The sequence below is a fragment of the Geotrypetes seraphini genome, chromosome 2, assembly GCF_902459505.1.
Source record: "Geotrypetes seraphini chromosome 2, aGeoSer1.1, whole genome shotgun sequence".
In the NCBI taxonomy this organism is placed as follows: domain Eukaryota; kingdom Metazoa; phylum Chordata; class Amphibia; order Gymnophiona; family Dermophiidae; genus Geotrypetes; species Geotrypetes seraphini.
In genome coordinates this window covers 229,834,329-229,859,458 of record NC_047085.1, presented here as the reverse complement: position 1 = coordinate 229,859,458, position 25,130 = coordinate 229,834,329, and the positions used below count along the sequence as shown (strand labels likewise).

The 25,130-nt window shown below is 42.2% G+C and overlaps 1 protein-coding gene across 3 annotated transcripts in view; it reads right to left on the bottom strand.

The window, feature by feature from the left end:
* Positions 1-24,689, bottom strand: part of SLC25A38 (solute carrier family 25 member 38) — a 58,316-nt gene extending 33,627 nt beyond the window's left edge. The window contains exons 1-4 of one of the 3 annotated variants that reach the window (XM_033929481.1): positions 24,573-24,689; positions 17,292-17,464; positions 14,156-14,240; positions 13,095-13,274 (exon numbers count right to left, since the gene is read on the bottom strand). In XM_033929481.1, the coding sequence (XP_033785372.1) occupies positions 13,095-13,274; positions 14,156-14,224 (249 nt within the window). In that variant the 5' untranslated portion in view covers positions 14,225-14,240; positions 17,292-17,464; positions 24,573-24,689. Of the gene's footprint in view, positions 1-13,094; positions 13,275-14,155; positions 14,241-17,291; positions 17,465-23,957; positions 24,184-24,572 lie in introns of those variants that run through there. The other 2 variants (XM_033929479.1, XM_033929480.1) reach the window with 2 other exon arrangements.
* Positions 24,690-25,130: the final 441 nt, after the last annotated feature.

Sequence of the window (25,130 nt, the reverse complement as noted above, 5' to 3'; positions counted from 1 at the left end):
TGCTGTCATTGACTGCTTCAAATACTGGTAGTTTGGATCATCTCTCCAATTTGAAGAATCTTTAACCAGAAATTTTTGAGCCTTTTCTTGCCCCTCTATATGATTCACACTTTTAACATTTAACACCGAAGCTCAACATTCATGTTGTGCCAATTGTATAAAAAAATATAAATTCAGTAACTTGATGTGATAAGTGCTCAGACCCACAACTTTTGTGCTCTAATTTTGAATTTAAGCAGAGGTTGTCATCAGTACCGCTCCCTTTCCAGTGATCTTATATTGGTATATTGAAAAACTTTCACTTAACTGTTTGCCGTAGCAGATGACTCCTTGTTTGTGCCCCTTTGCTTTACATAATCCAATGATTTCCTACAATCAATACATCTGTGAACCCTCTATAAACCCTCAACTCGAGTTTCGCGTAAATAATGCTTCTTCAGGAGGGGTGGTACAGTTGCATGGCTAAAAGTCCACTCAATCAGAAAAACACCAGTCTGAACATGAATGTTGAGCTTCAATGTTAAATGTTAAAAGTGTGAATCCTGTGACATATAGAGGGATAAAACATTAGCGCAGGAAAGTTTATTGAATATACTCCAATATTTATTATAATTTCGAGTCTTTTCTTGTCCATTTGTGTCAAGAACACCAAAGAACACAAACATTCTTTTTGTTATACACGATGCCAGGTCGATGGGACCAAGTGACTTGGAAAGGCAGTTGAGATTTTTCACCAGACTTGTGGATTGTGGAAGCTGAAGGCTTGCCACCATCTTGGACTTTATTTCATTGCTTAGTCTGTCATCAAAGAAGTCAGACCAGCCAAAGTTTCTGACCACAGATGTCTGGTGAATTTTGTTGACATAGCCTTGTTTGGACATTGCTGGAATTCTGAAAGCAGAAGCAAGTCATTAAGTGAAGCTTTTACAGGAAGAGGTGCTTCATACCAGTAGCGGATGTAGATGCTGCTATCAAAGGGAACAAGTTCTTTCTTTAGCAGTAAGAGAACTGCTGCTAGAACAGAAATATCTTAATACTGTAGATGGCCTTTGCCATCCACTGTGCTTGGTGAAAAGCCCTAGGTGCTCAAAAAGATGGCTTTGCTTTATTTGCATCTGGGCAGTCACCAAGAAAAATTAAACAGAGCTCAAGAAGCTCCTTGGATGTGATGCATTCAAGGCTGTTCTGCAGAAAGTTGCAATTTCTTTTCAAAAGACTGATGTGTCTGCATCAAACATATCATCTGCAGTAACCTCATATGAATCCTATGCTTGGCTAATTTTGCTGAAATAATTTGAACACGGCAACATCTGGTCCTCCACCAGCTCTAAACAGTTGGGTGAAGACGCTTCCAAGCACCAGTTCCATATTTATTTATTCAATTTTTTAGCCCATCTATCCTAAAGAGCTCAGAACAGGTTACAAATCGGTTCAGTCTATCCAATGTACCAGGGGAAATGAAGGATTAGGTGACTTGTTCAGGGTCACAAGGAGCAACAAGGGTTTGGAACCCACAACCTCAGGGTGCTAAGGCTGCAGCTCTAACCATTATATCACACCCTCCACTAAGCCACACTCTCAACAGTAGAGCTATGCTAACTCTTGTCCCGATGATTCAATGAAGGTGCATGCACTGTTCTTTAGACCTTTATTACTCGCAGTGGTATCAAACACCAATCTCTGGACTCATCTCCTAAGACTCTACTCATCCAGTACTGTGAAACAGGTTTCAGGTTGCTATTTACCAGTTCCACGGTCAATTTTTGGAATTCTGGAGTAACCTCTCTTCTCCATTGCCGATGACAAGACTCTGCAATTTTGTCGACCATATCTTTACTTCCAGTAATGTCCAGGAGGAGTTTTCCATCCCAATGCAGCATTAATGGAGTTTCTATTGTTTCATCAAGGAATGATGCTTCTTCACACTTCCTGTACCCTGAATGTGGGAGTGAGTTTCTTGACAATGTTATTTTATTTATATCATGGCCAAGTGCTTTGGCAAAAGCACCAATGATAAATGTGGCATCCCTCTCTGGCAAACTAATATGATGTAACACTCCAGCAACTTCAGGATGTGCAAGGATGTTCACTTTTGGCCATTTTGACCAAGAACTGGAACAAGGGGTTCTGCTGACTTCCCAGTCAGCATCTGAAGAACTGTCAAGAGTCAACTTCAGTAATATTCTTGAAATCAGATAATCCACTAGACGGACTAGTCGGAGGGAGAAAAGTAGCAGTTGGCTGTGTGGAACTACTGAAAACCAAACAAAGAAGATATATACTGCCCTTGAACAAGCCAACAAAAGGTCCAAAACGAGTGGGAGTAAAAGAGCACAATGGAGAATAGTGATGTAAACATTCCGAAAAAGCTCTTGTTAAAATTCTCATGGAGGACTCAACACAAGCTATGTTTCAGCTAACAAGCCTTCATCAGGAATCCAAATCAGAATAGTCCCAACCAAGCATAAGAAAAACAAAGAACTTCTATGAAAAGCAACCCAATAGTGTGACAGCAATGCGTGCACAAACATGGTTGCTATCACACTATTGGATTGCTTTTCGTAGAAGCTCTTTATGTTTTTCATATGCTTGGTTGGGACTATTCTGATTTAGACTCCCAATGAAGGCTTGTTAGCTGAAACACAGCTTGTGTTGAGTTCTCCATGAGAATTTTAACAATAAAGAGCTTTTTCGGAATTTTTACATTGCTACTCTCCATTGTGCTCTTTTACTCCCACTCGTTTTGGACTTTCTGTGAACAATGACATTTTCTGCCTCTACTTTGGCTGAAAACTTACTAAACTGTTCTTCTCGCACTCTTTTTCTATCCTCCTTCTTTGGTTTATGAGCATAATTCGTTCCAGAAGCATGCTCGTAAACCAAATTACTCGTATATCAAAGTGAGTTTCCCCATAGGAAGTAAGGGAAACTCACTTGATACGTTCCCCCCCCAAGGCCAGCAGCGCTGCTCCACCCCCCCGAGAACCAGAATCGGTTCCCCCCCGCTCACAAATGCCCTCCTGCGCGAACCGGCACCCCCCGCCCGAACAGCTCTTTACGAGATTCTCAGAGATCTCCGAGAATCTCGGAGAGAACGAGAACCAGAAGGCCTTGAGCATGTGCAGAAGCTCAAGGCCCAGGCACGAGGCAGGAACTTCTTGTACCTGCACATCCTGTGGGCTGCGTGCCGGTGCCAGATGGGGGGTAAGGCTGAATGCTGTTCAGGTGGGGGGTGCGATGCCGATTCTCGGGGAGGGGGGGTGCTCGCAAATCGACTCAACACTCAGTTTGCAAGACAAGATTTGAAAGAATATTTTGCTCGTCTTGCAAAACATTCGCAAACCGCATTACTCGCAAACCGAGGTTTGACTGTACAGTGTCAATGCTAGCCATGCTGCATGACGAAACATCTTGCCTCTACATGATTAGAAATTGTCTGTCTTGATTTTCATTGTGACTAATGCATCACTGGTAGCAACATCAAAAAGATGGATGAGATGTTCTTTGAAGACTTCTTGATTCACCAGATCATGTTCATTGCATCTGTGCCAGTTCTTTTTTAGCTTCTCATATTCATTATAAACCTTTATAAATATGCAAATCCCTGAGCCTATTTACTGCTGTGGTATTCTTGCATGCTGCCAAATTTCCAAGACCTTGAACATGGCCAGAGAACTGCCTCTTTCAAAGTGGCCTTTTTGTCAGTGTGTAAGCATATCATCAATCGAAGAACATCCCCATTGGCTGGAAGATGTGAACTGGACAATTCATTGGTGCCCTTCCCTGGCAGCCATACTTCAGCACTGCTTCTAGTCTTTGACATTCTTACTTCTTAATTTTTATCCTAAAAGGTGATATCAGCTCAGTTTTCAACTGTCTACTTTTGTCCCTAAACTAACTTTCTGCTTTGAAGCAGTACTAGTACTAAGTTGTTCAAATAAAATAAAAAGTTGTTGTCAGTAACAACTTCAAAGAATAACTATTTAGTATCCAACAAACAGTAATTATTTCTAACCACATTATTATGAATAGCCTAGCCAGCCGCATTATGAGGATATTGTAGGACCATGAGCGACCTCTAAATTTGTCCCAAATTACTTCAAATTTTAACCATACCTTATCTACATGAGATAGAATATATTCAGACTTGTGGAAGCATGTTTTGATAAGGTTGGATATTTTACCCTATTCTATTTGCTTTCTTAGCCGCCACCATACACTGAGATTAGAGTTTCAACGTATGCTCAATGAAAACACCTAGATCCTTTCCCTGGGTGGTGACTCCAAACGTGGAGCCCTGCATCACGTAGCTATAGTTTGGGTTCCTCTTTCCCACATACATCACTTTGCACTTGCTCACATTAAGGGCTCTTTTTACGAAGCTGCGTTAGTGGTTTAACGCGCGTAATAGTGCGTGCTAATTTGCCGGCTGCGCTAGCTGCTACCGCCTCCCCTTGAGCAGGCGGTAGTTTTTCGGCTAGCGCGGGGGTTAGCGAGTGCTAAAAAGGTACGTGTGATAAAGCTGCTAACGCGGCTTCGTAAAAGGAGCCTTAAATGTCATCTGCCATTTTCCTGCCAGTCTTCTAGTCTCGCAAGGTCTTTCAATTTTTCACAATCCCCTTGCAATTTAACAATTTTGTGTCATCAGCAAATTTAATTATCTCACTAATTGATAGATATGTTAAAAAGCAGCAGTCCCAGCACAGATCTCTGAGGAACTCCACTATTTACCCTTCTCCATTGAGAATATTGACTATTTATCCCTACTCTCTGTTTTCTATTTTTTAACCAGTTCTTAATCCATAACAGGACATTACCTCCTATCCCATGACTTTCAAATTTCCTCAAGAGTCTTTAACTGACTATTGGAATGAAGACTTTTCCCGGAAGAAGAAAATGAAAGAATCAATGTGACTTGCTGGCAAAAGTGCAAAACCATGAATATTAAATATTAACTAGCAAAATTTGAAGCGTTCATACTTCTATAAGAAGCCAATGCAGTTGTCTCAACAGTGGAGTTGCTCTTTTCCATTTGTTTGCGTAGCAGATCAGTCTAGAATACGTCAGAAAAATATGCCCAATGGATAACGTGGAATTGACACTCCCTCAACTCTACACTATGTACCACTGATGGTATCCTATCTTTCATAAGAACATGAGTTGCCATACTAAGACAGACCGCAGGTCCATCAAGCCCAGTATCCTGTTTCCAACAGTGGCTAATCCAGGCCACAAATACCAGGCAAGATCCCAAAAGAGTAAAACAGATTTTATGCAGCTTATCCAAGAAATAAGCAATGGATTTTCCCAAGTCCAGCTTAATGACGACTTATCAAGAATTGAGTTGTTACTGGAGACAGCAAGTCCAAACTCCATCCATATAATATGTCATTAAAATCTTGTGGGACAACAATTATGTTTAAAGCTTGGTGAAACTGATGGTCATTCTTAGTCATTTGCAATGAAAAGTCTCATAGCTTGGCTCCAAACCTAGCTTAAAACCCTACCCTATCCAGGGAGTCAAGATACTATATTAATTGAAAATAAGCAAAGTGATTCCTCTATCGAACTTGAGCTTGCTGCTATATATCTGGAAAGATCATGAGCTGGTTATCCTCCCTAAACAAATGTTCAATTAATGTAATACCAGTTTTAGTCCTTTTGGATAAATGTAACATTGTCAAAACCTGACAAAAATAAAAAATCAGCGTTTCAACCAAACCAAAAACCAAAAACGTCCACATAGTTTTACCAAACTACTGTGTGTTAAGTTTCAAGTTTTCAAGTTTTATTAGGATTTTATATCCCGCCTATCAAGGTTATCTAAGCGGTTTTACAATCAGGTACTTAAGCATTTTCTCTATCTATCCCGGTGGGCTCACAATCTATCTAACGTACCTGGAGCTATGGAGGATTAAGTGACTTGCCCAGGATCACAAGGAGCAGCGCAGGGTTTGAACCCACAACCCCAGGGTACTGAGGCTGTAGATCCAACCACTGCGCCACACATGGAAGTAAGGTTTCGGTATGAGCATGCAATAAGTAATTCAAATCCAATGGAGGAAATATACCTTTTAAAGGCAAGAGGAGTAAAGACATTGCTGTCTAGTAACCAGTCTGTAAGATGGCACGTCAGACATGCTCAGATGTATTTCTTCATATCTTGCATTCCAATTCACCATTTCTCCAATTTCCAATTTGCATCTTGGGCCTCTTGCCTCTTCATCAAAATCTGGAAACCTCTCTCTCTGTAATATCCGCAGGTCATGGCTGAGCAAACAGGAAAGAGTGTCATGCAAAATAAACAAATCCTACCAATTGGGGATAGCATCAGCGTTTTCCAACTTATCAGCTAGTGCTGGTTATCATGACAAGTCTAGATAAATTTAAACTATAGAATGTTAGGCATCATCAGGAAAGGAATGGAAAACAAAGATGAAAATGTTATAATGCCCTTGCATCACTCTATGGTGAGGCCACACCTCGAATACTATATGCAATTCTGGTTTCTGCATCTCAAAAAGATATAGCGGAATTAGAAAAGGTACAGAAAAAGGCAATTAAAATGATAAAAGGGATGGAACAACTTCCCTATGAGGAAAGGCTAAAGTAGTTAGGACTCTTCACCCTGGACAAGAAACGGCTCAAAGGAGATATGATAGAGGTCTATAAAATACTGAGTGGAGCAGGTAGATGTGAATCGCTTGTTTACTCTTTCCAAAAATACTAGGACGAGGGGGCATGTAATGACGCTACTAAGTAGTAGATTTAAAACAAACAGGAGAGATATTTCTTCACTCAACGTGCAATTGAACTCTGGAATTTGTTGCCAGAGAATGTGGTGAAAGCAGTTATCTTAGCAGGGTTTAAAAAAGGTTTGGATAGCTTCCTAAAAGAGAAGTCCATAAGCCATTATTAAGATAGATGTGGGGAAATCCACAGCTTATTTCTAGGATAAGAAGCATAAAATCTGTTTTACTTTTTGCTAGCTTGCTAGGTACTTGTGACCTGGGTTGGCCACTGTTGAAAGCAGGATACTGGACTTGATGGACCTGCCATCTTGCCCAGTATGACAGCTCTTATGTTTTTAAAGCTAAATTACCCTTCTGGTATTAGATATAAATATGTCCGTTCTCTAATGATCCCTTACCAATCCACAAATATTTGGAATATTTTTACAACAGAAATAAGGTTGGAAACAAATAGTAAAATATTTAAGAAATGCTTAAAAAGCTTTTCTATTTAAGAATTATGTAAAAGGAGATTAGGTTCCTACCTTGATATCTTTTCTAGTAGATAGGAATGGTATGCTGAGCCTTAGGGTACTCTGTCCATTCTCGCAAGCATACTGCAGAAAGATGTCTATCATAGCTTTTGAATCCTCCTCCTTCTCCCAGGTGTTTGTTGCCCCTTTCAGTTCATTCCAAAGCATGCAAGAGCTCTAGACTAAAAGGCAGGAGGGACATGGGGAATTCCCTGAATACTTCACCTAGGGACCAGGGTCTGTTAAATCCAATTTTTCACTCAAAATCAATACCCTATATGGAAACAGGTACCCACTCCGCAACACTAAAAGGCAGCTAAGTTGTTTCTTTTTTATCTGCATCCTATGCAATATCCTGGACCGTAGTGCTGCAGTGCTCACTTACCCACAATATCACGATTTGGGGTTATGTGCCCTGGCGTGCTGTTTGATATCACTCTGCAGGCTATCACAGTGCTTTTTTCCATATTTTTTGTTTATATGCAGGAGCGTTTATTTTCAAGAAGTGGAGTTTTTTGCCAGATGAAGCAGAACTGAGGCTTTTTCTCCACTTCTTTTTTCTTTTTGTTTTCTTCCTGCTGTCTTATGTTGTGTTGTGTGAATGATTGATGTATTTGATCAAGGCCTTTTAGTGTTGCGGAGTGGGTATCTGTTTCCATATAGGGTATTGATTTGAGTGAAAACTGAACTCCCTGAATCCAAGATTCTGATCTGCTCATATAACGTTGTAACAGTCAGTAATGAAACTGTAATGTATAAATGAACGAACATTACCAGTGAATAGTAAAACACATCAAATAAAATTGAAATGTGGAGAAAAGCCTCCGTCAAATTCAAAGTGGCCAAAAACTCTCTCGGCTGGACTGCTGCAATGACAGATCTCACCATACCACCTCCATCCAGAAACGTGGACCCCTCAGGGCCTGCATTGATATGTTTGAGATGTTTGGGCCTTCAGTTGTCGGAATCTGTCTTAGACACGACAAAGTATATAAAGTATCTGCCCAAGCGAGTGTTCTTCCAGAACTGGTTCTATGGTTTGAATATCCAGCAATCTGTTTAATATTGCCCGATCTTAGACCGCCTGATCTGGTCAGCCCACCAGTGAATCCACGAGCCAGTCAGACAAAGGGTATGCAAACTCCATCTTGTAACCTTCTCTGACAATATCCAAGACCCAAAGATCTGTCATTATGCTTTCCCAGGCTTCCAGAAAGTCCAAGAGCAAACTTCCAATTTTAGGAAGGGTGGCTGGAGGCCTGGTGTCACTGTGGCTTCTTAGTTGCCTTTGTGGCCCAAGAACCTGTATTTTGAATTTTCCAGCTTCCAGAATATCTCTGTCTGGAACCTTGATAGGTTCTCTGAGATGAGCCTTCTTAGGCGTACAGACAAAAGCATCAGGATCCCCAAAAGGGGCTCTGTTTCTGACTTCTAACTGCTTGAGGTCTGCTGTCAACTAAGGTCTTAGAACAGCGATCTTGCACACTGGCCATAAGATCATCCAGGCCCTTTGTCAAAAAGCATCTGTACCTTGAAGGGGAGCCTGTTAAGCATAGCCTTTGAGGTTGAATCACCTGCCCATTGTCTAATCCACAGCATGTGTCAGGCAGAGATTAAATATGCGGAGACTCCTGCCATGATTCTAATTACATCATAAAGTGCATCAGCCACATAGTCCACCCATGCCAGCATGAGCTGAGATAATGGCTCAGCCACTGTCATGCCCAGGGTTCACAGCTGGGAATGTCAGGCGGGTGCTACAAAATCAGCCGATGCCACCTTAACTCCTAGGGCCAAGCCTTGGCCTCAAACTGCCTCCTGAGGACCATATCCACTCTGTGGTCCTGTGTATCCTTCAGCATGACTCCTCCCTCACTGGGTAAGGATGTGTGTTTAGTCACCTGTGCAACCAGTGAGTCTACCTTTTGCATAGCAAACATTTGTTGGAACTCTTAATCCATAGGATACAACCTAGTTGTGGGTTTTGTCCCATTGAGGGAGCCTTCTGGGATCTCCCAGGGCTCTGTAACCAGGAGTTTCATCTGGGTGCCACAGAAAGAACGTGGGCTGTGATTGGACTTCACTTGAAAGAGAACACTGAGATGAATGGGGTGAGGTGGATCAATCGAGCCCCTGACCAAGTCAAAGGGGTGAGCAAACACCAGGGTCATGGACCCTAGGCTCCACTATTCTTCAGCTGGCTGGCTGAAACAGGTCCCCAAAGGATACACCTGCCAGCTGCAGATTTAAAATCTGCTCCTCTCCACGCAGACAGAGTAAACCCTTAGCAAAATGGATCTCTGGTTTCACAAAAAAAGACCGTGACTAGAGCAAAACTATTGAAAAATAAAAAATGAAATAAACCGAGCAGATCAGAAGACACCTTTCATGCTTGCCTGTAGAAAGAGAAACTGAAGGGGGCAGCAGAATCCTGAGAGAAGGAGGAGGTTTCAAGAATTGCGATTGACACCTTTCTGCAGTATATAAGAATGGACAGAGTGCCCTAAGGATCAACATATCATTCCTATTGCATTGAAAATGCAATGTATTTATTTTTGCATTTGACATACTTCTGTTAACTGACAAAGTAGGGCACAGTGGATCACAAAAATAAGTAAATAAATAAAAAAAATAAAATAGAAAGGAACTACATTTTTGTTTTGATAGAAAAGAGCCACACATTTAAGACAGTAACAGGCTATACAGTAATTCAGGTAGTAAGTACTACTAGGTACCCAATCCCCCTCAACCTAATTCAAAAATTAAAAGCTTGTTGGAAAAACCAAGTTTTCGAGTCTATCTTAAAGTGCTTGAGAAAATTCTCTTCAGATCTGTACAGGTAATACGTTCCAAAAACAGGACACCAAAAAATAAAATGCATAATTTTTTTATTGTGTTTTGTATGTTTGTTTTGGTAAATGACTGAGTTATGAAGATTATTATTGTTTGTTATAGTTTATGAAATTATTTGTTTTATGTCTTTTCGAAGTGACATTGTTTTAATTATGTATGTTGGATGGTTGCGAATAAGAGATTTTTAAATAAATAAATAAATCCCTAGTACTTTCTAGTTGAGCAAGTCAAGGACTAGGCAAAACCATCCTGTGAATAGGGAATGGTGAGTGAGGAAAGATAAGGTGGGGGAAAAGGGAGGGCACCAAAACGGAAAGCTTTAAACGCAAAGAAAAGAAGTCTGAACTAGAGAATGACACGGTGGCTGTTATCTGTGGCTAGCCGCGGGTTACCTGCCAAAATGGTGGGGGGGAAGTGCTCACTGCTGGCACGGGGACAAGGCTATCCACCGCCCCATGGAGTGGTGAATGGCCTTGTCCATGCGGTTAGGAGAGGGAATGCGCGCGGCCCCCTCCTTCCTTCCTACCTACCGAATCTATCTCCCTCCCTCCCTCCCTCCCCCTTACCTTCGCGGCGCGTTAGTAAATTAAGTTGCTCAAGTCGGCCGAGCCTGCAGTCGCATGTGTGGATGGAAGCTTCTCTTATGACGCACCTTCCGGTTGCGTCAGAGGAGAAGCTTCCGCTCACACACACATTACTGCAGGCAGGTAGGCTCGGCCGACTTCAGCAACTTACTTTACTAACGCACCTCAAAGGTAAGGGGGAGGGGGATTCTCAGGCCGCACAAGGGGGTGCTGAAGGGCGGTGAGGTGGCAAGAGGGAAGGGTGGTGGTGGGGAGAAGAAGCTGGAAGGGAAATAGGGAAGACAGAGTGGGGAGAAGACAGAGATGCCACACTATGGGGGGAGCGGAGGGAAGAAAATGGGTGCCAGACCAATTGGGAAGGGGGTGATGGGAGAGGCACAGTAACAGAGCAAATGGAAGATGTTGAAAGAAGACAGACAGTGGATGGAAGGAATTGGTTTCTGCTTTCCTCATCTTCTCATTTAGACAACACCTTTAGAATCTATACCATATCTGAAAATCCTTGGTGTAACCATTGATGTAGATTTATCATTTAACAAACATATCAGTGAAATAGTTAAATCATGTTTTTATAGGTTACGTCTCATCCGTTCCATTTCTACATTCTTAGAGACCAAATCTGTTAATATTCTAATTCACTCACTAATTATTTCCAAAATAGACTACTGCAATTCGCTCCTGATTAATATTACTCAGAAAGAAAAAAGAAGACTTCAGATAATTCAAAACACAGCAATAAAATTAATTCATAAAGCAAAAAAATACGACCATGTCACACCCCTAATGATTAAATCACACTGGCTTCCTATTTCCCATCGGATTACGTTTAAAATCATACTTTTAGTATATAAAACATTACTTCATAATGAACCACAATTCATATCTAAAATTATTATTCCATACAATACATCACGTTCATTACGTTCATCCTCTTCAAATCTTTTATCAATTCCCTCCTTGAAAATCATCGGCACAAGAAGAAACGACATATTTTCTGTTATGGCCCCAACATTGTGGAATTCCTTACCAAACTTTATTAGAATTGAAAAAGACCTTTTAACTTTTAAGAAACTTCTAAAAACCTTTCTGTTTCAAGATGCCTTTGATACATAGCATATTTTATATTAACCCCTTACATTCTGACTAAGACTATCAAATATTCCAACCCCATTATTCCCTATTGTGTCTTTCCTTAATTGTTAATTTCAACATAAAATGAATTGTAACTTTTCCCTCTTATTCATGTTTGTCTTTTTCCCATTGTTTAAAATGTCAATAGTTTGTTTTAAAATTTAATGTGTAAAAATTATATATGTGACCACCATCTGATGGTTTTTAATTTGTACATCGCTTAGAAACTTTGTATAGGCGATTCATTAAATGCTAATAAACTTGAAACTTGAAACTTAGAAAAAAAAATTTCTATTTATTTCCTTTTTTTTTGCTTTAGGATAAAGTAGTATATTAGTTGTGTTGATAAAAATTTATAAACAAATCCCTGCCAGCTGAACATCTCTTTCTCTAGTTCGGCAGCCAGAACTTTGATTTATAAGGAAGGCATAAGCTAAATATTGCAGTACTGAGGCTTGTATGGATGCTACAGAGACAGGGCAGTGAAGGGGAAGGCGGGGACGGGGCGGTAAAGGGGACAGGGCCAGAATTTTTCCCCGTGTCATTCTCTAGTCTGAACTGACTGCGGTATTTGACTGGGAGCCAATGATGTTGCTTTAATCTTGCGAGATATAGATCTGCGAATGGCTGACTCAGCAAAGTTGGAACAATACAAAGAATCCTGATTTACATATTGAGGAAATATAAGCACCAAATGTCAAATGAGAGTCCAAAATGACTCCCAAATAGTGAAAATTTTGTACTGGTGAAATGGTAGTATTAAATAGTGATAAATCAGACTGTGGCAGAGTGAAGCGTCCAGTTTGCCAACAGGTAATTGTTTTATCATGGTTTAAGACAAGACGATTGTCATCATGTAACCAAGATGCAACAGAATCCAGGCTGACCTCTAACGGTGAAATATCAAGATTGCTTGGGGAAGCATGATAAAGAAGTAATATATTGTCTGCATAAAAGTGAGCGGTTATGTATACTGCTGTATGTATTCCCAGTATCTAACTTCAGCTGGATTATCTTATTCTGATCCAGACTGAACCATATAGGTAAATGTGGAATATAAATGGAGTTGTAATGTAATGAACATCCAGCAGTCAATGTGTAACATGAATTGGCAATTAAGAGAAGGCATGACCCCCCGTTCATATAAAACCTAGTATAGAAATGCAAAATGACATGTTAAAAAAAAAAAAAAAAAGTTAGCAGGTCAAATCACTTCAGAATATTTACTTGCATATTAGATATTGCTTGGGGGCTGTGCTCACCTCATAGCGTGTCTTCACCACTGTGATGGGCAGAATGCAGATTCCGGCAAAGGCACGTGAGCTGGCCCCCAAGAACACGGACTCTAGGGCTGTAGGCATACGATCTGAGAAGAAGTGCTGTTTCATTGAATATAGGGTGCTAAAATAGAGCCCCACACCAGGAATACAGCGCACAAAAGACTGCAGGTCAAAAAGAAAACAAATAACATATTACGAGCAGAGCAAAGAGTCAGGCAGCTCCTACTCCCATTTGGTGACTTAGAGCTAGATTCACTAAACTCACTGATCGCATCCCGACCAGTTTGCGATCGTTTCCCGACCCAATTCACTAACCTTCTGCCCGATCAATCTCCCACCTGATCCAATCTGCCCATGCAAATAAGGGGAAATGGCATGCATAAGTAGGAAGCCATCGATTCACTAAACAGAAGAACAACCGATTGGGTTTGCTGATCCAAAATTAAGCGACTGCTGAGGACCAGTCGCTTACTGTCCTTGCCGACTCTCCTGCTCTCTGCCGCCATGAAATCCCAGTATCGAGGTTACAAAACAACCATCAAAATAACCCCCCCCCAAAAAAAAAAAAAAACTGTACATATGCATACGAACTCCCTTTTTATTCTGCAAAAAGCGCAGTGTGGGCCCGTGGTTTTAACCCGCGGGTTTAAAGCGTTTTCTGTTCCATAATCAAAGCGTGATTTTGTTTCATAATCTGGCTGCATAAATGGAAATGATTCCTTTTAAAATGTCCACTCGTAGGGCCAGCAAGAAAACTGCAGCCACCCCTCTCCCTTTATTTTGACCTCGCTTATGCGAAGAGCAAGCGCAAATCGCATCTACAACCAACAAAGATCATCTGTACATGCGTCTCGATCGCTCTACAGCGATCCGTGGGATCGCTTGTGGGCACGCATCCGATCAGATCATTTGCATGAAGAATCTGTAGTGAAATCAGTCGTTCGGCGAAACTCGGCCAAGAATCGCCCAAAAACAATCCAGATTGGTGAGTTTAGTGAATCTTAATATCAAAATGATCAGAGGAAAAGAGAAAGCTCACTTACTGGGGAGACGCCCTTCCAGAGCCCCAGCAGGCTCTCGGTACGAATAACTTTCAACAGCAACGCCATCATCCCCACCTTGCCTGACCTGTATCACAATAAGTTAGTTCAGTTTATTAAGATTTTATATACCATCTACATGTAAAACATATCAAGACAGTTTGGAAAATAACTGAGTACATCATATTCATACACTATAGGAAAATTATCTAAAGACTGGAGAAGATACATGAATACCCAAGTAATAGAACTGCAACAACAAAGTAGGCAACACAGAAAAATATAGAAAAGATCACGTAGTATAATAATCTAGAAAAAAAGCAAGGAGAAGGAAAAAGCCACTGAAGCATCGGTCACCAAAAGTTTGTGCCCCTGAGCTAAACTCCATTCAGCCCTCCCCTCCAAAAAGCCAGTTTATAGGGTTGCTTTAAACTGGTTATCAGAGGATTCTAGTTCAAAATACAGGCACACAGATTTACTCATTGGGGGGATGAATGAGAAGAAAGCATTTTGCCTAGTTGAGTTTAGCCTGCCTTTTGATGGAGAGGGGAGTGCACAGAAGGTATTTTTGTGTCAGCTTTAAAAGGCATGAATCAATTCATCTAGTGTGATGAGATCTGCAGTGAACGCCGGCACTGACTGATAGATGGTTTGATGAGTTATAATTAAAACCATAAACTGGGATCATAGGCAACCAATCTTATTCTTTGAGAGTGCTGCACCCTATGTCAGCCAATACTAGAATTCAAACAGGTGTGTGTTATGGATCAGTTGAAAAGTTGAATACATCTAATCTGTACTAAGGATGTCCAGAACCCAGCAGTCGGATGAAATCGACCCAGGCCTGCAGAAATGCCAAGAGCTTGCCCCCTATGCAAAGAGGGGCCTCCCTCAGCCTGGAGTCATTGCGACTTCTTGGTGGATGGAGCAGCATAGCAGAGACCTTGTTACACCTGGATCTGGAAAATCTCTACCTGTAGTCCTGGGACAATCTCTGCGATGTGGAACTGAATACTGTTGAGATCGCCTGAAGCCACAAAAATTAGAGCTTCCTGAGCCTCTAGAGGTTCTGGGTCTACAATCAGGCAGGGTTTTGGGGCGACGGTCCACCATTGAATTCAGAGGTCATCCAGGCCTTTGCCAAATAATAGTTGCCCCTTAAAAGAGAGTCTGGCTAGAGTAGATTTAGAGGTGGAATCACCAGCCCATTGCTTGATACAGAGCATTCTACGAGCAGAAATTGAATAAGCCGACGCTTTACCCAGGACATGAATAATGTCATACAGGGCATTAGCTACATAATCCACACCAGATAAAAGAATTGAGGAGGAGGATCATCACCATCACTCTCCAAAGCGCGCAGTCTGGACAGACAAGCGCGAGTGACAAAGGGTGATGCAGAGGCCACTTTGACTCCCAAAGCCACCGCCTCAAAAAGTCTCTTGAGAAATCTGGACCATCCTGGAATATATGCTCTTCCGAAAAAGTCTGAAAATATGGCTCTTCAAAATCAACTACCTCAAACCCTAATCAGAAACAAGCCCTACATTAAAAGTCCTCCAAACAAAAGAAAACATCATATGAAAGGCAAGTCAGAAATCTCCTTAGGATCATCAATCTGCTATCATACAATCAACGAAAGAATGAAAGAACAAAAAGTAACGAGCAGTTCCCATGGATATATAAATCACAAAACAATCCAGTGGGAAGAATGATGCATCTCCAAACACAGTCTTTTATTGAGAGCAGGAATATAATTCTATAATTCACTGCTCAACGCTGCAAGCGTTTCGGTACAGCAAACTACCATACATACTCAAAAATAAACCGGGATTTTTGGGCCCAAAAATTGGCCCAAGAATAGGGGTCCCAGATTATATTCGGCTCAATGCCCCCTCCCAGAATTTTTTTTAAGGTTACCACCGCCGCCAGGCTCTGCCCCCCTTCTCCTCCCTGCCCTATCATACCTCTGCCAATCCGTGGTGGAGGTGCAGCGGGCAGGAGCAAGATTTTCAAACTCCTGTCCCGCTGCTAACTGGCTGTGCGTTCGAATTTCCTCATCTGAGCGGCACGAGCAGCAGTGCGATTTGGCGCTTGTTCTCGGAGCTCAGCGGCTTCCTTACTGGCTCCCGCAAATTCTCGCGATAATTCATGGGAGCAAGTAAGGAAGCTGCTGAGCACCACGAAGCAGCGCCAAATCGCGCTGCTGCTTGTGCCGCTCAGATAAGGAAATTCGATCATGCAGCCGGTTAGCAGCAGGGCAGGAGTTTGAAAAGCTTCCTCCTGCCCGCTGCACCTCCACCATGGATCGGCAGAGGTATGAAGATAGGGCAGGGAAGGGGGGGACAGATTGCAGAGGCTGGGAGGAAGAGTGCAGAGTCTGACAGGGGAAGGAAGGAAAAGTGCTGGGAGCAGTGCCTGACAGGGTAGGGATGGAGGGAAGGGGGCTGGGTGCAAAGCTTGGCAGGGAGGGGCTGGGTGCAGAGCCTGACAGAGCAGGACACTTGAATATTAAGCCGCCTGACTTATATTCGAGTCAACCATTTTTCCTCCTTTCTGGGGGGAGTCTGTTTTGAAAAAAAACATAAGCTTCATAGAGGCTCAATAAACAAAAAAGCTTGCGGGCATTGTAACTACTGGCTCCAACAAACGCTGTTGGGGTCAGATCAATGGTCCATCTAGCCCAGTTTCCTGTTTCCAACAGTGGCCAATCCAGGTCGCAAGTACCTGGCAGAAACCCAAATAGTACCAACATTCAATACTACTGATCCAGGGCAAGCAGTAGTTTCTCCAATGTCTGTCTCAATAGCAGACTATGGACTTTTCCTCCAGGAATTTGTCCAAACCTTTCTTAAATCTAGCTATGCTAACTGTAGTTACCATATCCTGTGGCAGTGAGTTCCAGTGCTTAACTATTCTTTATGTGAAAAAAATATTTCAATAGCATCCAGAAGAAAGCAGCACGCTCTTTAAAAAAACCCAAACAAACCTGACAACCAAAGCCTGATACCCTCCCCACAGTGTTTTAAGAGACGTGGTACACGGTACTGATATCTGCTTTTATTTCTAAAACAGTTACTGAGAATTTAGAATTGTTTCGCTGACCATTCTCCCTGTACTGAGATGAAAAAATATTTACCCGTCAATTACACTTTCCAATCAGGTTTCCTGCAGCTTAATGGACACCTACCCACTGATTGGAGTCTTCAGGGTCTGCAGACGGGTCTTGATGAGGTCTAGAGGCTGAAAGAGAAGGGTGGAACAGGTGCCGCTGAAGGAACCACTCAAAAAAGCTTTCAGCACAGGATGCATCTGAAGGAGACATTAAGGTACAAAACATGAAAGGGTCAATTTTTGCTTTGGCTTGCCATTTGAATTATGTCTTCCATAAATGTAAGGGTACCCTTTTATTTAATCCTAGAGCTTGTGCTTCTCCACTGAGAAGCATATAGAGTCACTTAATCCTCCATTGCCCTAGGTACATTAGATAGATTGTGAGCCCTTCGGAACAGATAGGGAAAATACCTGAAGTGCCTGTATGAAAACTGCTTTGAGTGTGATTGTAATACTACAAAAAGTCCCAATCGCTGTCCCTGAATATATCATAATTAATGGGAGGGACTAAACCAGTGTTTAAGATACAGCTCCACAGAGCGACCACAAAAGGTGCAGTCCACCCAGTGGTCAGTATGGCCATAGTGAGTTAAGATGCTCCAGAATTTGAGGGATACCAGTAGTGGTGTTTCTCAGTTCCTGGAATCAGAGCCTGTGGGTGTGCAGCAATCCCAGTCTGCTTGTGTTCTGGAAAGCTGGGCAAGAGGGAAGGACCTGTCCTAGATCCCATATCCATGGTGAATTCAAGCCTCAGCAGAAACAATATACAGTGTACCAAAATACTGAGAGCTATCCAGACAGAATGAAGGTGTCCAGGAGCAGTAACCCATTGGGGGTAATTCTATAACACTGCACCTATGTGGCAACTACTGTACTTTCCTTAAGTTTATGGAATACTAACATAACAGGTTAAATATTTGTTCCTAAGAACATAAGAATAGCCTTACTGGGCCAGAACAATGGTCCGTCAAGCCCAGTAGTCCGTTCTCATGGTGGCCAATCCAAGGAGTTGCAATATTCCATGCTAACGGTATCAGCTCAAATTTGATCACGTTCTGATCACTGTTTCCAAGCGGACCCAACAGTTAACTCCTGTACTATGTCTTGTTTTCCACTAAAATAGCTCCCCCTCTTGTCGGTTCCCAGACCAGTTGCCCCAAGAAGCAGTCATTTATGACATCTAGGAATTTTACCTCCCTAGCACTCCCCGATGAAACATTTAACTAGTCAATGTTGGGATAATTGAAATCACTCCTACTCTTTAGTGAGTGCGTAATTGAAATCACCAATTATAGTGTTGCCCATTTCTCCAGCTTTCCTAATCTTTGAAAACATTTCTTCATCTGTCTGCTCATTTTGTCCAGACAGATGAAGAAATGTGGCTTTAGCCAGTCACAGAGCTGGTGTTAGGTGCTTTAAAATATAGCAATACACACTGAACTTACAGCAATTTACTAATTTATGCATGCAAGTCCTGCTCAGACTCCATCAAACGGCATATTTACAGACATTTACTTGTGTATGTGCACGTATGTGTTATTAATTATAATCTGTTATGTATAAAATCAGCATGTAAATGCTGGTAGACAGAGGACAACCAAAAACAGAAGGGTGGAGGAGAGAACCAAACTAAGTTAAGGTACCAAAAAGGATCCTCAGGGTCCAGAAAGCCTAGAAAGAAAAGGAAGCCCATTTACTCAGAAGAGGGAAAGAAAGGAACAGATCTACCCCTTATTCCCACTACACCACATACATTTTTACTCTCAAATACTACAAACTTGGGTACTCTGGTTTGAACTGAACAAATTATTTTTCCCAAAATGTTGGAACATCTCATCCGTGTCTGGGGTGTTGTGATATGAGAACTACGGCCTTGAAGTTGGAACCCCTCTCCAGGGTGGTGATTAATGGAAGTAGCTCGGAGGAAGGAAAGGTGAGTAGTGGAGTCCCTCAGGGTTCAGTGCTGGGGCTGATCCTGTTCAATATGTTTGTGAGTGACATTGCTGAAGGGTTAGAAGGAAAAGTTTGACTTTTTGTGGATGATACCAAGATTTGTAACAGAGAAGACACCAAAGAGGAGAGTGGAAAATATGAAAAAGGATCTGCAAAGTTAGAGTAATGGTCTAATATCTGGCAACTAAAATTCAATGCAAAGAAATGCAGAGTAATGCATTTGGGGATTAATAATTGGAAGAAACCGCATAAGGTGAGAGGCTGATATGCACAGATGGGGAGAGGGACCTTGGGGTGATATTGTCCGAAGATCTGAAGGCGAAAAAATAGTGCGACAAGGCGGTGGCTGCTGCCAGAAGGATGCTGGGGTGTATAAAGAGAGGCGTAACAAGTAGAAGAACGAAGGTGTTGATGCCCCTGCATAGGTCGTTGGTGAGACCCCACTTAGAATATTGTGTTCAGTTTTGGAGACTGTATCTGGCAAAGTACGTAAGAAGACTTGAAGAGGTCCAGAGAAGGGCGACAAAAATGATAGGAGGTTTGCGCCAGAAGACGTATGAGGAGAGACTGGAAGCCCTGAATATATATACCCTAGAAGAAAGGAGGGACATAAGAACTGCCATCTCCGGATCAGACCTTCGGTCCATCAAGTCCGGCGATCCGAACATGCGGAGGCCCAGCCAGGTGTACACCTGGCGTAAATTTTAGTCACCCATATCCCTGTATGCCTCTCGTAAGGAGATGTGCATCTAGTTTGCTTTTAATAATAATTTAATAATAATAATAATTTTATTCTTCTATAACGCCATACCCAACGAGTTCTAGGCGGTTCACATCAATTAGGTTAGGATCCGCATTGACATGCAGATTTACAACAATTTATCAGGTTTACAATATAATTAGCCGAGCTTGGCAGATGAAGAAGGAGGAGGGTAGAAGAGAGGGGGGAAAGAAGTGATCAAGGAGGAGGAGCTGAGCCGGGCAAAGGCCAGGTGATTACTGGAAGGGGGCGGTTATGGGTCTTGTTTGCTGAATAGGTGAGTTTTGAGTAGTTTTCTAAAGCCGAGGTAAGTGGGGGCCTCCAGTATCATTTGGGCTAGCCATGGGTTCAGCTTGGCTGCTTGGAAGGCGAAGGTTTTATCTAGGAATCTTTTGAGGTGACACAGCTTTAGCGAAGGGAAGGCGAACAGCTGAATTCTGCGGGATTTCTTGTAGGAGCAGTAGAGGTTAAAGTGGGGATTGATGTATCTTGGTGAATAGCCATTTACCGATTTGTAACAGAAGCATGCGAACTTGAAGAGCACTCTGGATTCAAAAGGCAGCCTAGAACGGTGGATTCTGCAATAACCTCCTCTGGGAGAGCATTCCAGGTGTCCACCACTTGTTGCGTGAAGCAGAACTTCCTGATATTTGTCCTGGACTTGTCCCCCCTTAGCTTCAGTCCATGTCCTCTTGTCCGTGTCACATTGGACATTGTAAATCATTTTTTTTCCTGTTCTATTTTGTCGATTCATGTCAGTATTTTGAAAGTCTCGATCATATCCCCTCGCAGTCTTCTTTTCTGAAGGGAGAACAATCCCAGTCTCTTAAGTCGTTCCTCGTATTCCAAGTTTTCCATACCTTTTATTAGCTTTGTTGCTCGTCTCTGCACCCTCTCCAGCAGTTTTATATCCTTTAGGTTGGGAAACCAATGTTGGCCACAGGGACAGGGGAGATATGATTCAGATGTTCAATATTTGAAAGGTATTAACGTAGAACAAAATCTTTTCCAGAGAAAGGAAAATGGTAAAACCAGAGGACATAATTTGAGGTTGAGGGGTGGTAGATTCAAGAGCAATGTTAGGAAATTCTACTTTACGGAGAGGGTGGTGGATGCCTGGAATGCACTCCATAGAGAGGTGGTGGAGAGGATAATGGTGACGGAGTTCAAAGAAGCGTGGGATGAACACAATCAGAAAATAGTAGTAAATATTGAAGAACTAAGGCCATTACTGGGCAGACTTGCATGGTATGTGTCTGTATATGGCTTTTTGGTTGAGGATGGGCTGGGGAGGGCTGGAGTGAGCTTTGACGGAGACTTCAGCAGTTGGAGCCCAAGCACAGTACTAGGTAGAGCTTTGGATTCTTGCCCAGAAATAACTAAGAAGAAAAAAAATTAAATTGAATCATTTTGGGCAGACTGGATGGACCATTCGGGTCTTTATCTGCCATCATCTGCTATGTTACTATGTGGCATAGAATTCACACTAAATTTCCTCAAGGTACCTTATGGGACTGTGGATATAGAACCCAGTACATCCTGTGTGAATAAGGGCTCTATAAATATACAGTACTGTATATTTATCTTCAGATGCATAACCTTTTAATCTGCACTCAAATAAAAGAAAAATAAAAGTCTGATGAAAGTCAAAATACACAGCATCACCCACAAGTTAACAAAGGTGCAATAAAACCACAGCATAGTTCATTAAAACTTTTTTTTGTGGGGACCAGCATGCCGTCATGCATTCTGGTGTCTGAATGGGAAGCTAGTACACTCAAGCCCAGGAAGGGAAAGAGAATAGCTGCTGCAAATATGGCCAGAATTGAGTTATGAATAGTAGCAGAGAATAAATGAGAACATGAAATTAGGAAGACAGACTCAGCATTTCTGTTGCATTTCATGGGATGGCTGTCAAAAAAAAGTCTTTGCAAAGAAATCTCTAATATCTATTGGTTTACTAATTGATTTGTGCATGTTGCTGATTAAAAACTCTTGCTCTGTATTTTTAAGCTTTTTTTTGTAATAATTCTTTATTCATTTTAACACTTATAATAAGTGAAACAGTATAACATCCATTTGGTCTTACATACATCACTTAATATTATACAAAACTCAATTTCAAATTCCATATCCCTCCCCTTCCCTTCCCCTTCAATAACATTCAACTCAAGACAAATATATAATAACCCCCCCTCCCCCTCCCCACATTGTTACTCTCAAAGAAAGCCAAAAAAATCCCCAACCCCCTTCTTGGATGTGCATATTTAAGGGGAAAAACTTGATATTCAATCATTACAGTATTTTGTTAATGGCTCCCAAATATCCTGAAATTTCTTAATGCCCCCCTTTGAATGGCAATTACCCTTTCCATTTCATTATGACAGGGGTTGCCATACAACATATAATGAAAAACTGGGATCGCCTAAATAATAGTTTTTGGTGGAATTCGTTAGGTCACATATTTTAAGCTTTTTTTTAAGAAAAGGTTTATGAGATCACTGTATCCGAGGTCCTACCCATACTAAATTATCAAGATACAATATGTCAGAAAAGGCATAAGGCACTGGTATAGCTATTGGAGGTGCATCTATTTTTGACTCAGGCCCACCCTGTCAGGTCCCCCCAAATAGTTTAGCATTTTCCCCTGATCCATGGCCGGGCAAAATCCCCCTTTCCGAACCCTCCTTCCAATTCTACTGGTACCTCAGCACCTTTGCAGGCATCCCATTCTTGCTGATTTCACATCCTGTTTCCTCACTGACAGGATGCAGCAAAGGGAAGCCTAGGGGCCTCTGCAGGCAGAGGGGGTTGGCATTGCTTTTGTCACCAGTGAAGGTGCTGAGGTACAACAGAGAAGGAAGAGGTGATGCCTAGGCTGCGAGTGGTTAGCAAATATCAAATCAAGGGGCAGAGGAGAGGGAGAGAGAGAGATGCAGGACAAAAAGAAGGGGGAGGGAGTGGGAAGGCCCACCCAAAATGCCAGGTTTGGCTATATCCATGATGTGAGGATTCTGACAGAGGTTTTCTCTCAATACACTGATATGGGTTGGCAGTCTCCTCTAGTTCTGGGTGTTACTGAACAGCTCTCAGTGTGAAGAGTAAGATTTGAACAACTTATTACTTGGGTGACAATTTTATTAAATGACATGTATATGGAATCAGCCCCAACAGCATTCAAATCCTCATGCACTTCCGAAAGTATAAATGTGTTCACATTAGTATCTAGTTCAACTCTGCCTAAAATTAGGCCCCCAGGAATGCTTATGTGTAGACTGTACAGTACACTCATTCTGTGAGCCTAGTCCTTGGTAAGCATGTATATTCCTGTACAATTTTACAAAGGCTGTTTTCTATGTTTAAAATGTTACACAGTAAAAAGCTTCATAAAATTATCCCCTCGGCCGCCAGGTGCGGCAGGATTGAACACTGGGGCTCCTGACATTCTGCAGGTCAGATACAGTCTAAGCTTTAGAATAAAATGTCTAGTGTATTGGGTTTCAAACTAATGTTATTAATTTTTTTTTAAACCCATATGCTAAAGAAAAAGCAACCTAATTCAGACCCATCTATTATTGACCCCAACCTAGGGAGAAGGGGAAAAGTTCTCTACTGCCAACTCTAGACTATCTTCCTTCTCCCTTGCTGCACCATATGCCTGGAACAGACTGCCCGAGTACATTACGCTCCATCCCTGACAGTATTCAAATCCAGGCTAAAAGCTCACTTTTTCGAGGTTGCTTTTAACTCCTAACCCCCACAAGGTTGTAAAAGCACCTATGCCTGATAAACTCCCTAACCGTCCCTTTTTTGCCTGTTTGATTAAATTGTAAGCTCTATTGAGCAGGGTCTATCTCTTGAATGTTTAATGTACAGCGATGCGTTATAGAAATTAGGAAGAGGAGGCTATGCGCGCTCCCAAGTAGTCCTTAGACCACAAATCCCACAATACAACAGGTCGGAAGCTCGTGCTAATACCTCTTCCGAACGTTGCTCAGTTCTTGCTGACATCATCACCGCGCACGTTTAACCATCTGAAAACTAGAAGACCGCAACAAATGGTGCGCGGTCCCGCTTCCTCACACCCATGTGCTTGCTCGGTTCCGCAAAGCTGCCGGCATAACCCTGTCATCTCAGCCCCCCCCCACCAGGGAAATATCCGGCCTACTTTAACCGGTCAATACGCATTCACATAAACAGCAGCCCCCGCCTACACACACAGTCGGCCAATCCTGCGCCGAGTGATCGCCGACCAATCACTCGTATCCAACGGACGCGCCCAAACGTTTGATTGGCTGGGGAGAGCAGACCAAGTTACGGCGTAGAATTTGTTTAAGGTCTTCTGCTCGAATAAAGGAGCGGGGCAATGGAGCACCCGGGTGCGAGTAAGGTTCGCTTTTTGTAAACGTCTTAAACGTCACCCCGATTCTGATCCTTGCAGCGAAGCAACATGTAAAACCACTTAGGCTATAAGTGATATATAAATAGTAAAATAAAATAAATGTAAAAGACGGACTTGCGGGATCCTCACATACAGTAGAAACGTTAAAATCTGACTTTTTTTTCTGCCTCCTTCTTAAATATGTGGCTTACCGATAGGTTTTCTACTTTTTGTTGTTTTGTTATTATTATTCCTTTAGATGGGAATGAGGCCCCTGTATCCTTCTGCAATCCCGGTCCCTCACTATCCATCTTAAAAACCATCCTCTCTGGCGGCGAGCCCCTGTGCTGACGACATATGATGTCAGAGTCTCATCACAGGGGGCGTGACCCGTGGCGGGGATGTATGTTTCACAACGACCCAATCGGTGCAACTGCTATATGGGAAATGTCATGGGTGGATGGTGAAAGGGAGGTGGGGTTTTTTGCATCCATGGGAGGGGATAAGGTCAGAGAGAGAGAATGAGAACAATCGGGATAATAGAATAGGACGACAGAGCTGAGTGTGGTAGAGTAGAAGATAATGGGAGTAAGAGAGGAGACGCATTCTGGAGATCAAAGGGGCAAGACATGGTGTATTGTGTATATCAAGAGAGCAGGGCTGTAATAGATGTTGGGACGCCGACGTGTGAGGGAGGGGAGTGAAGAAGAAACGTGGTGCAGATCATGTGTTGAAAAAGCAAGGAGTTTGGAATCAGAAAAGAGAAGTTT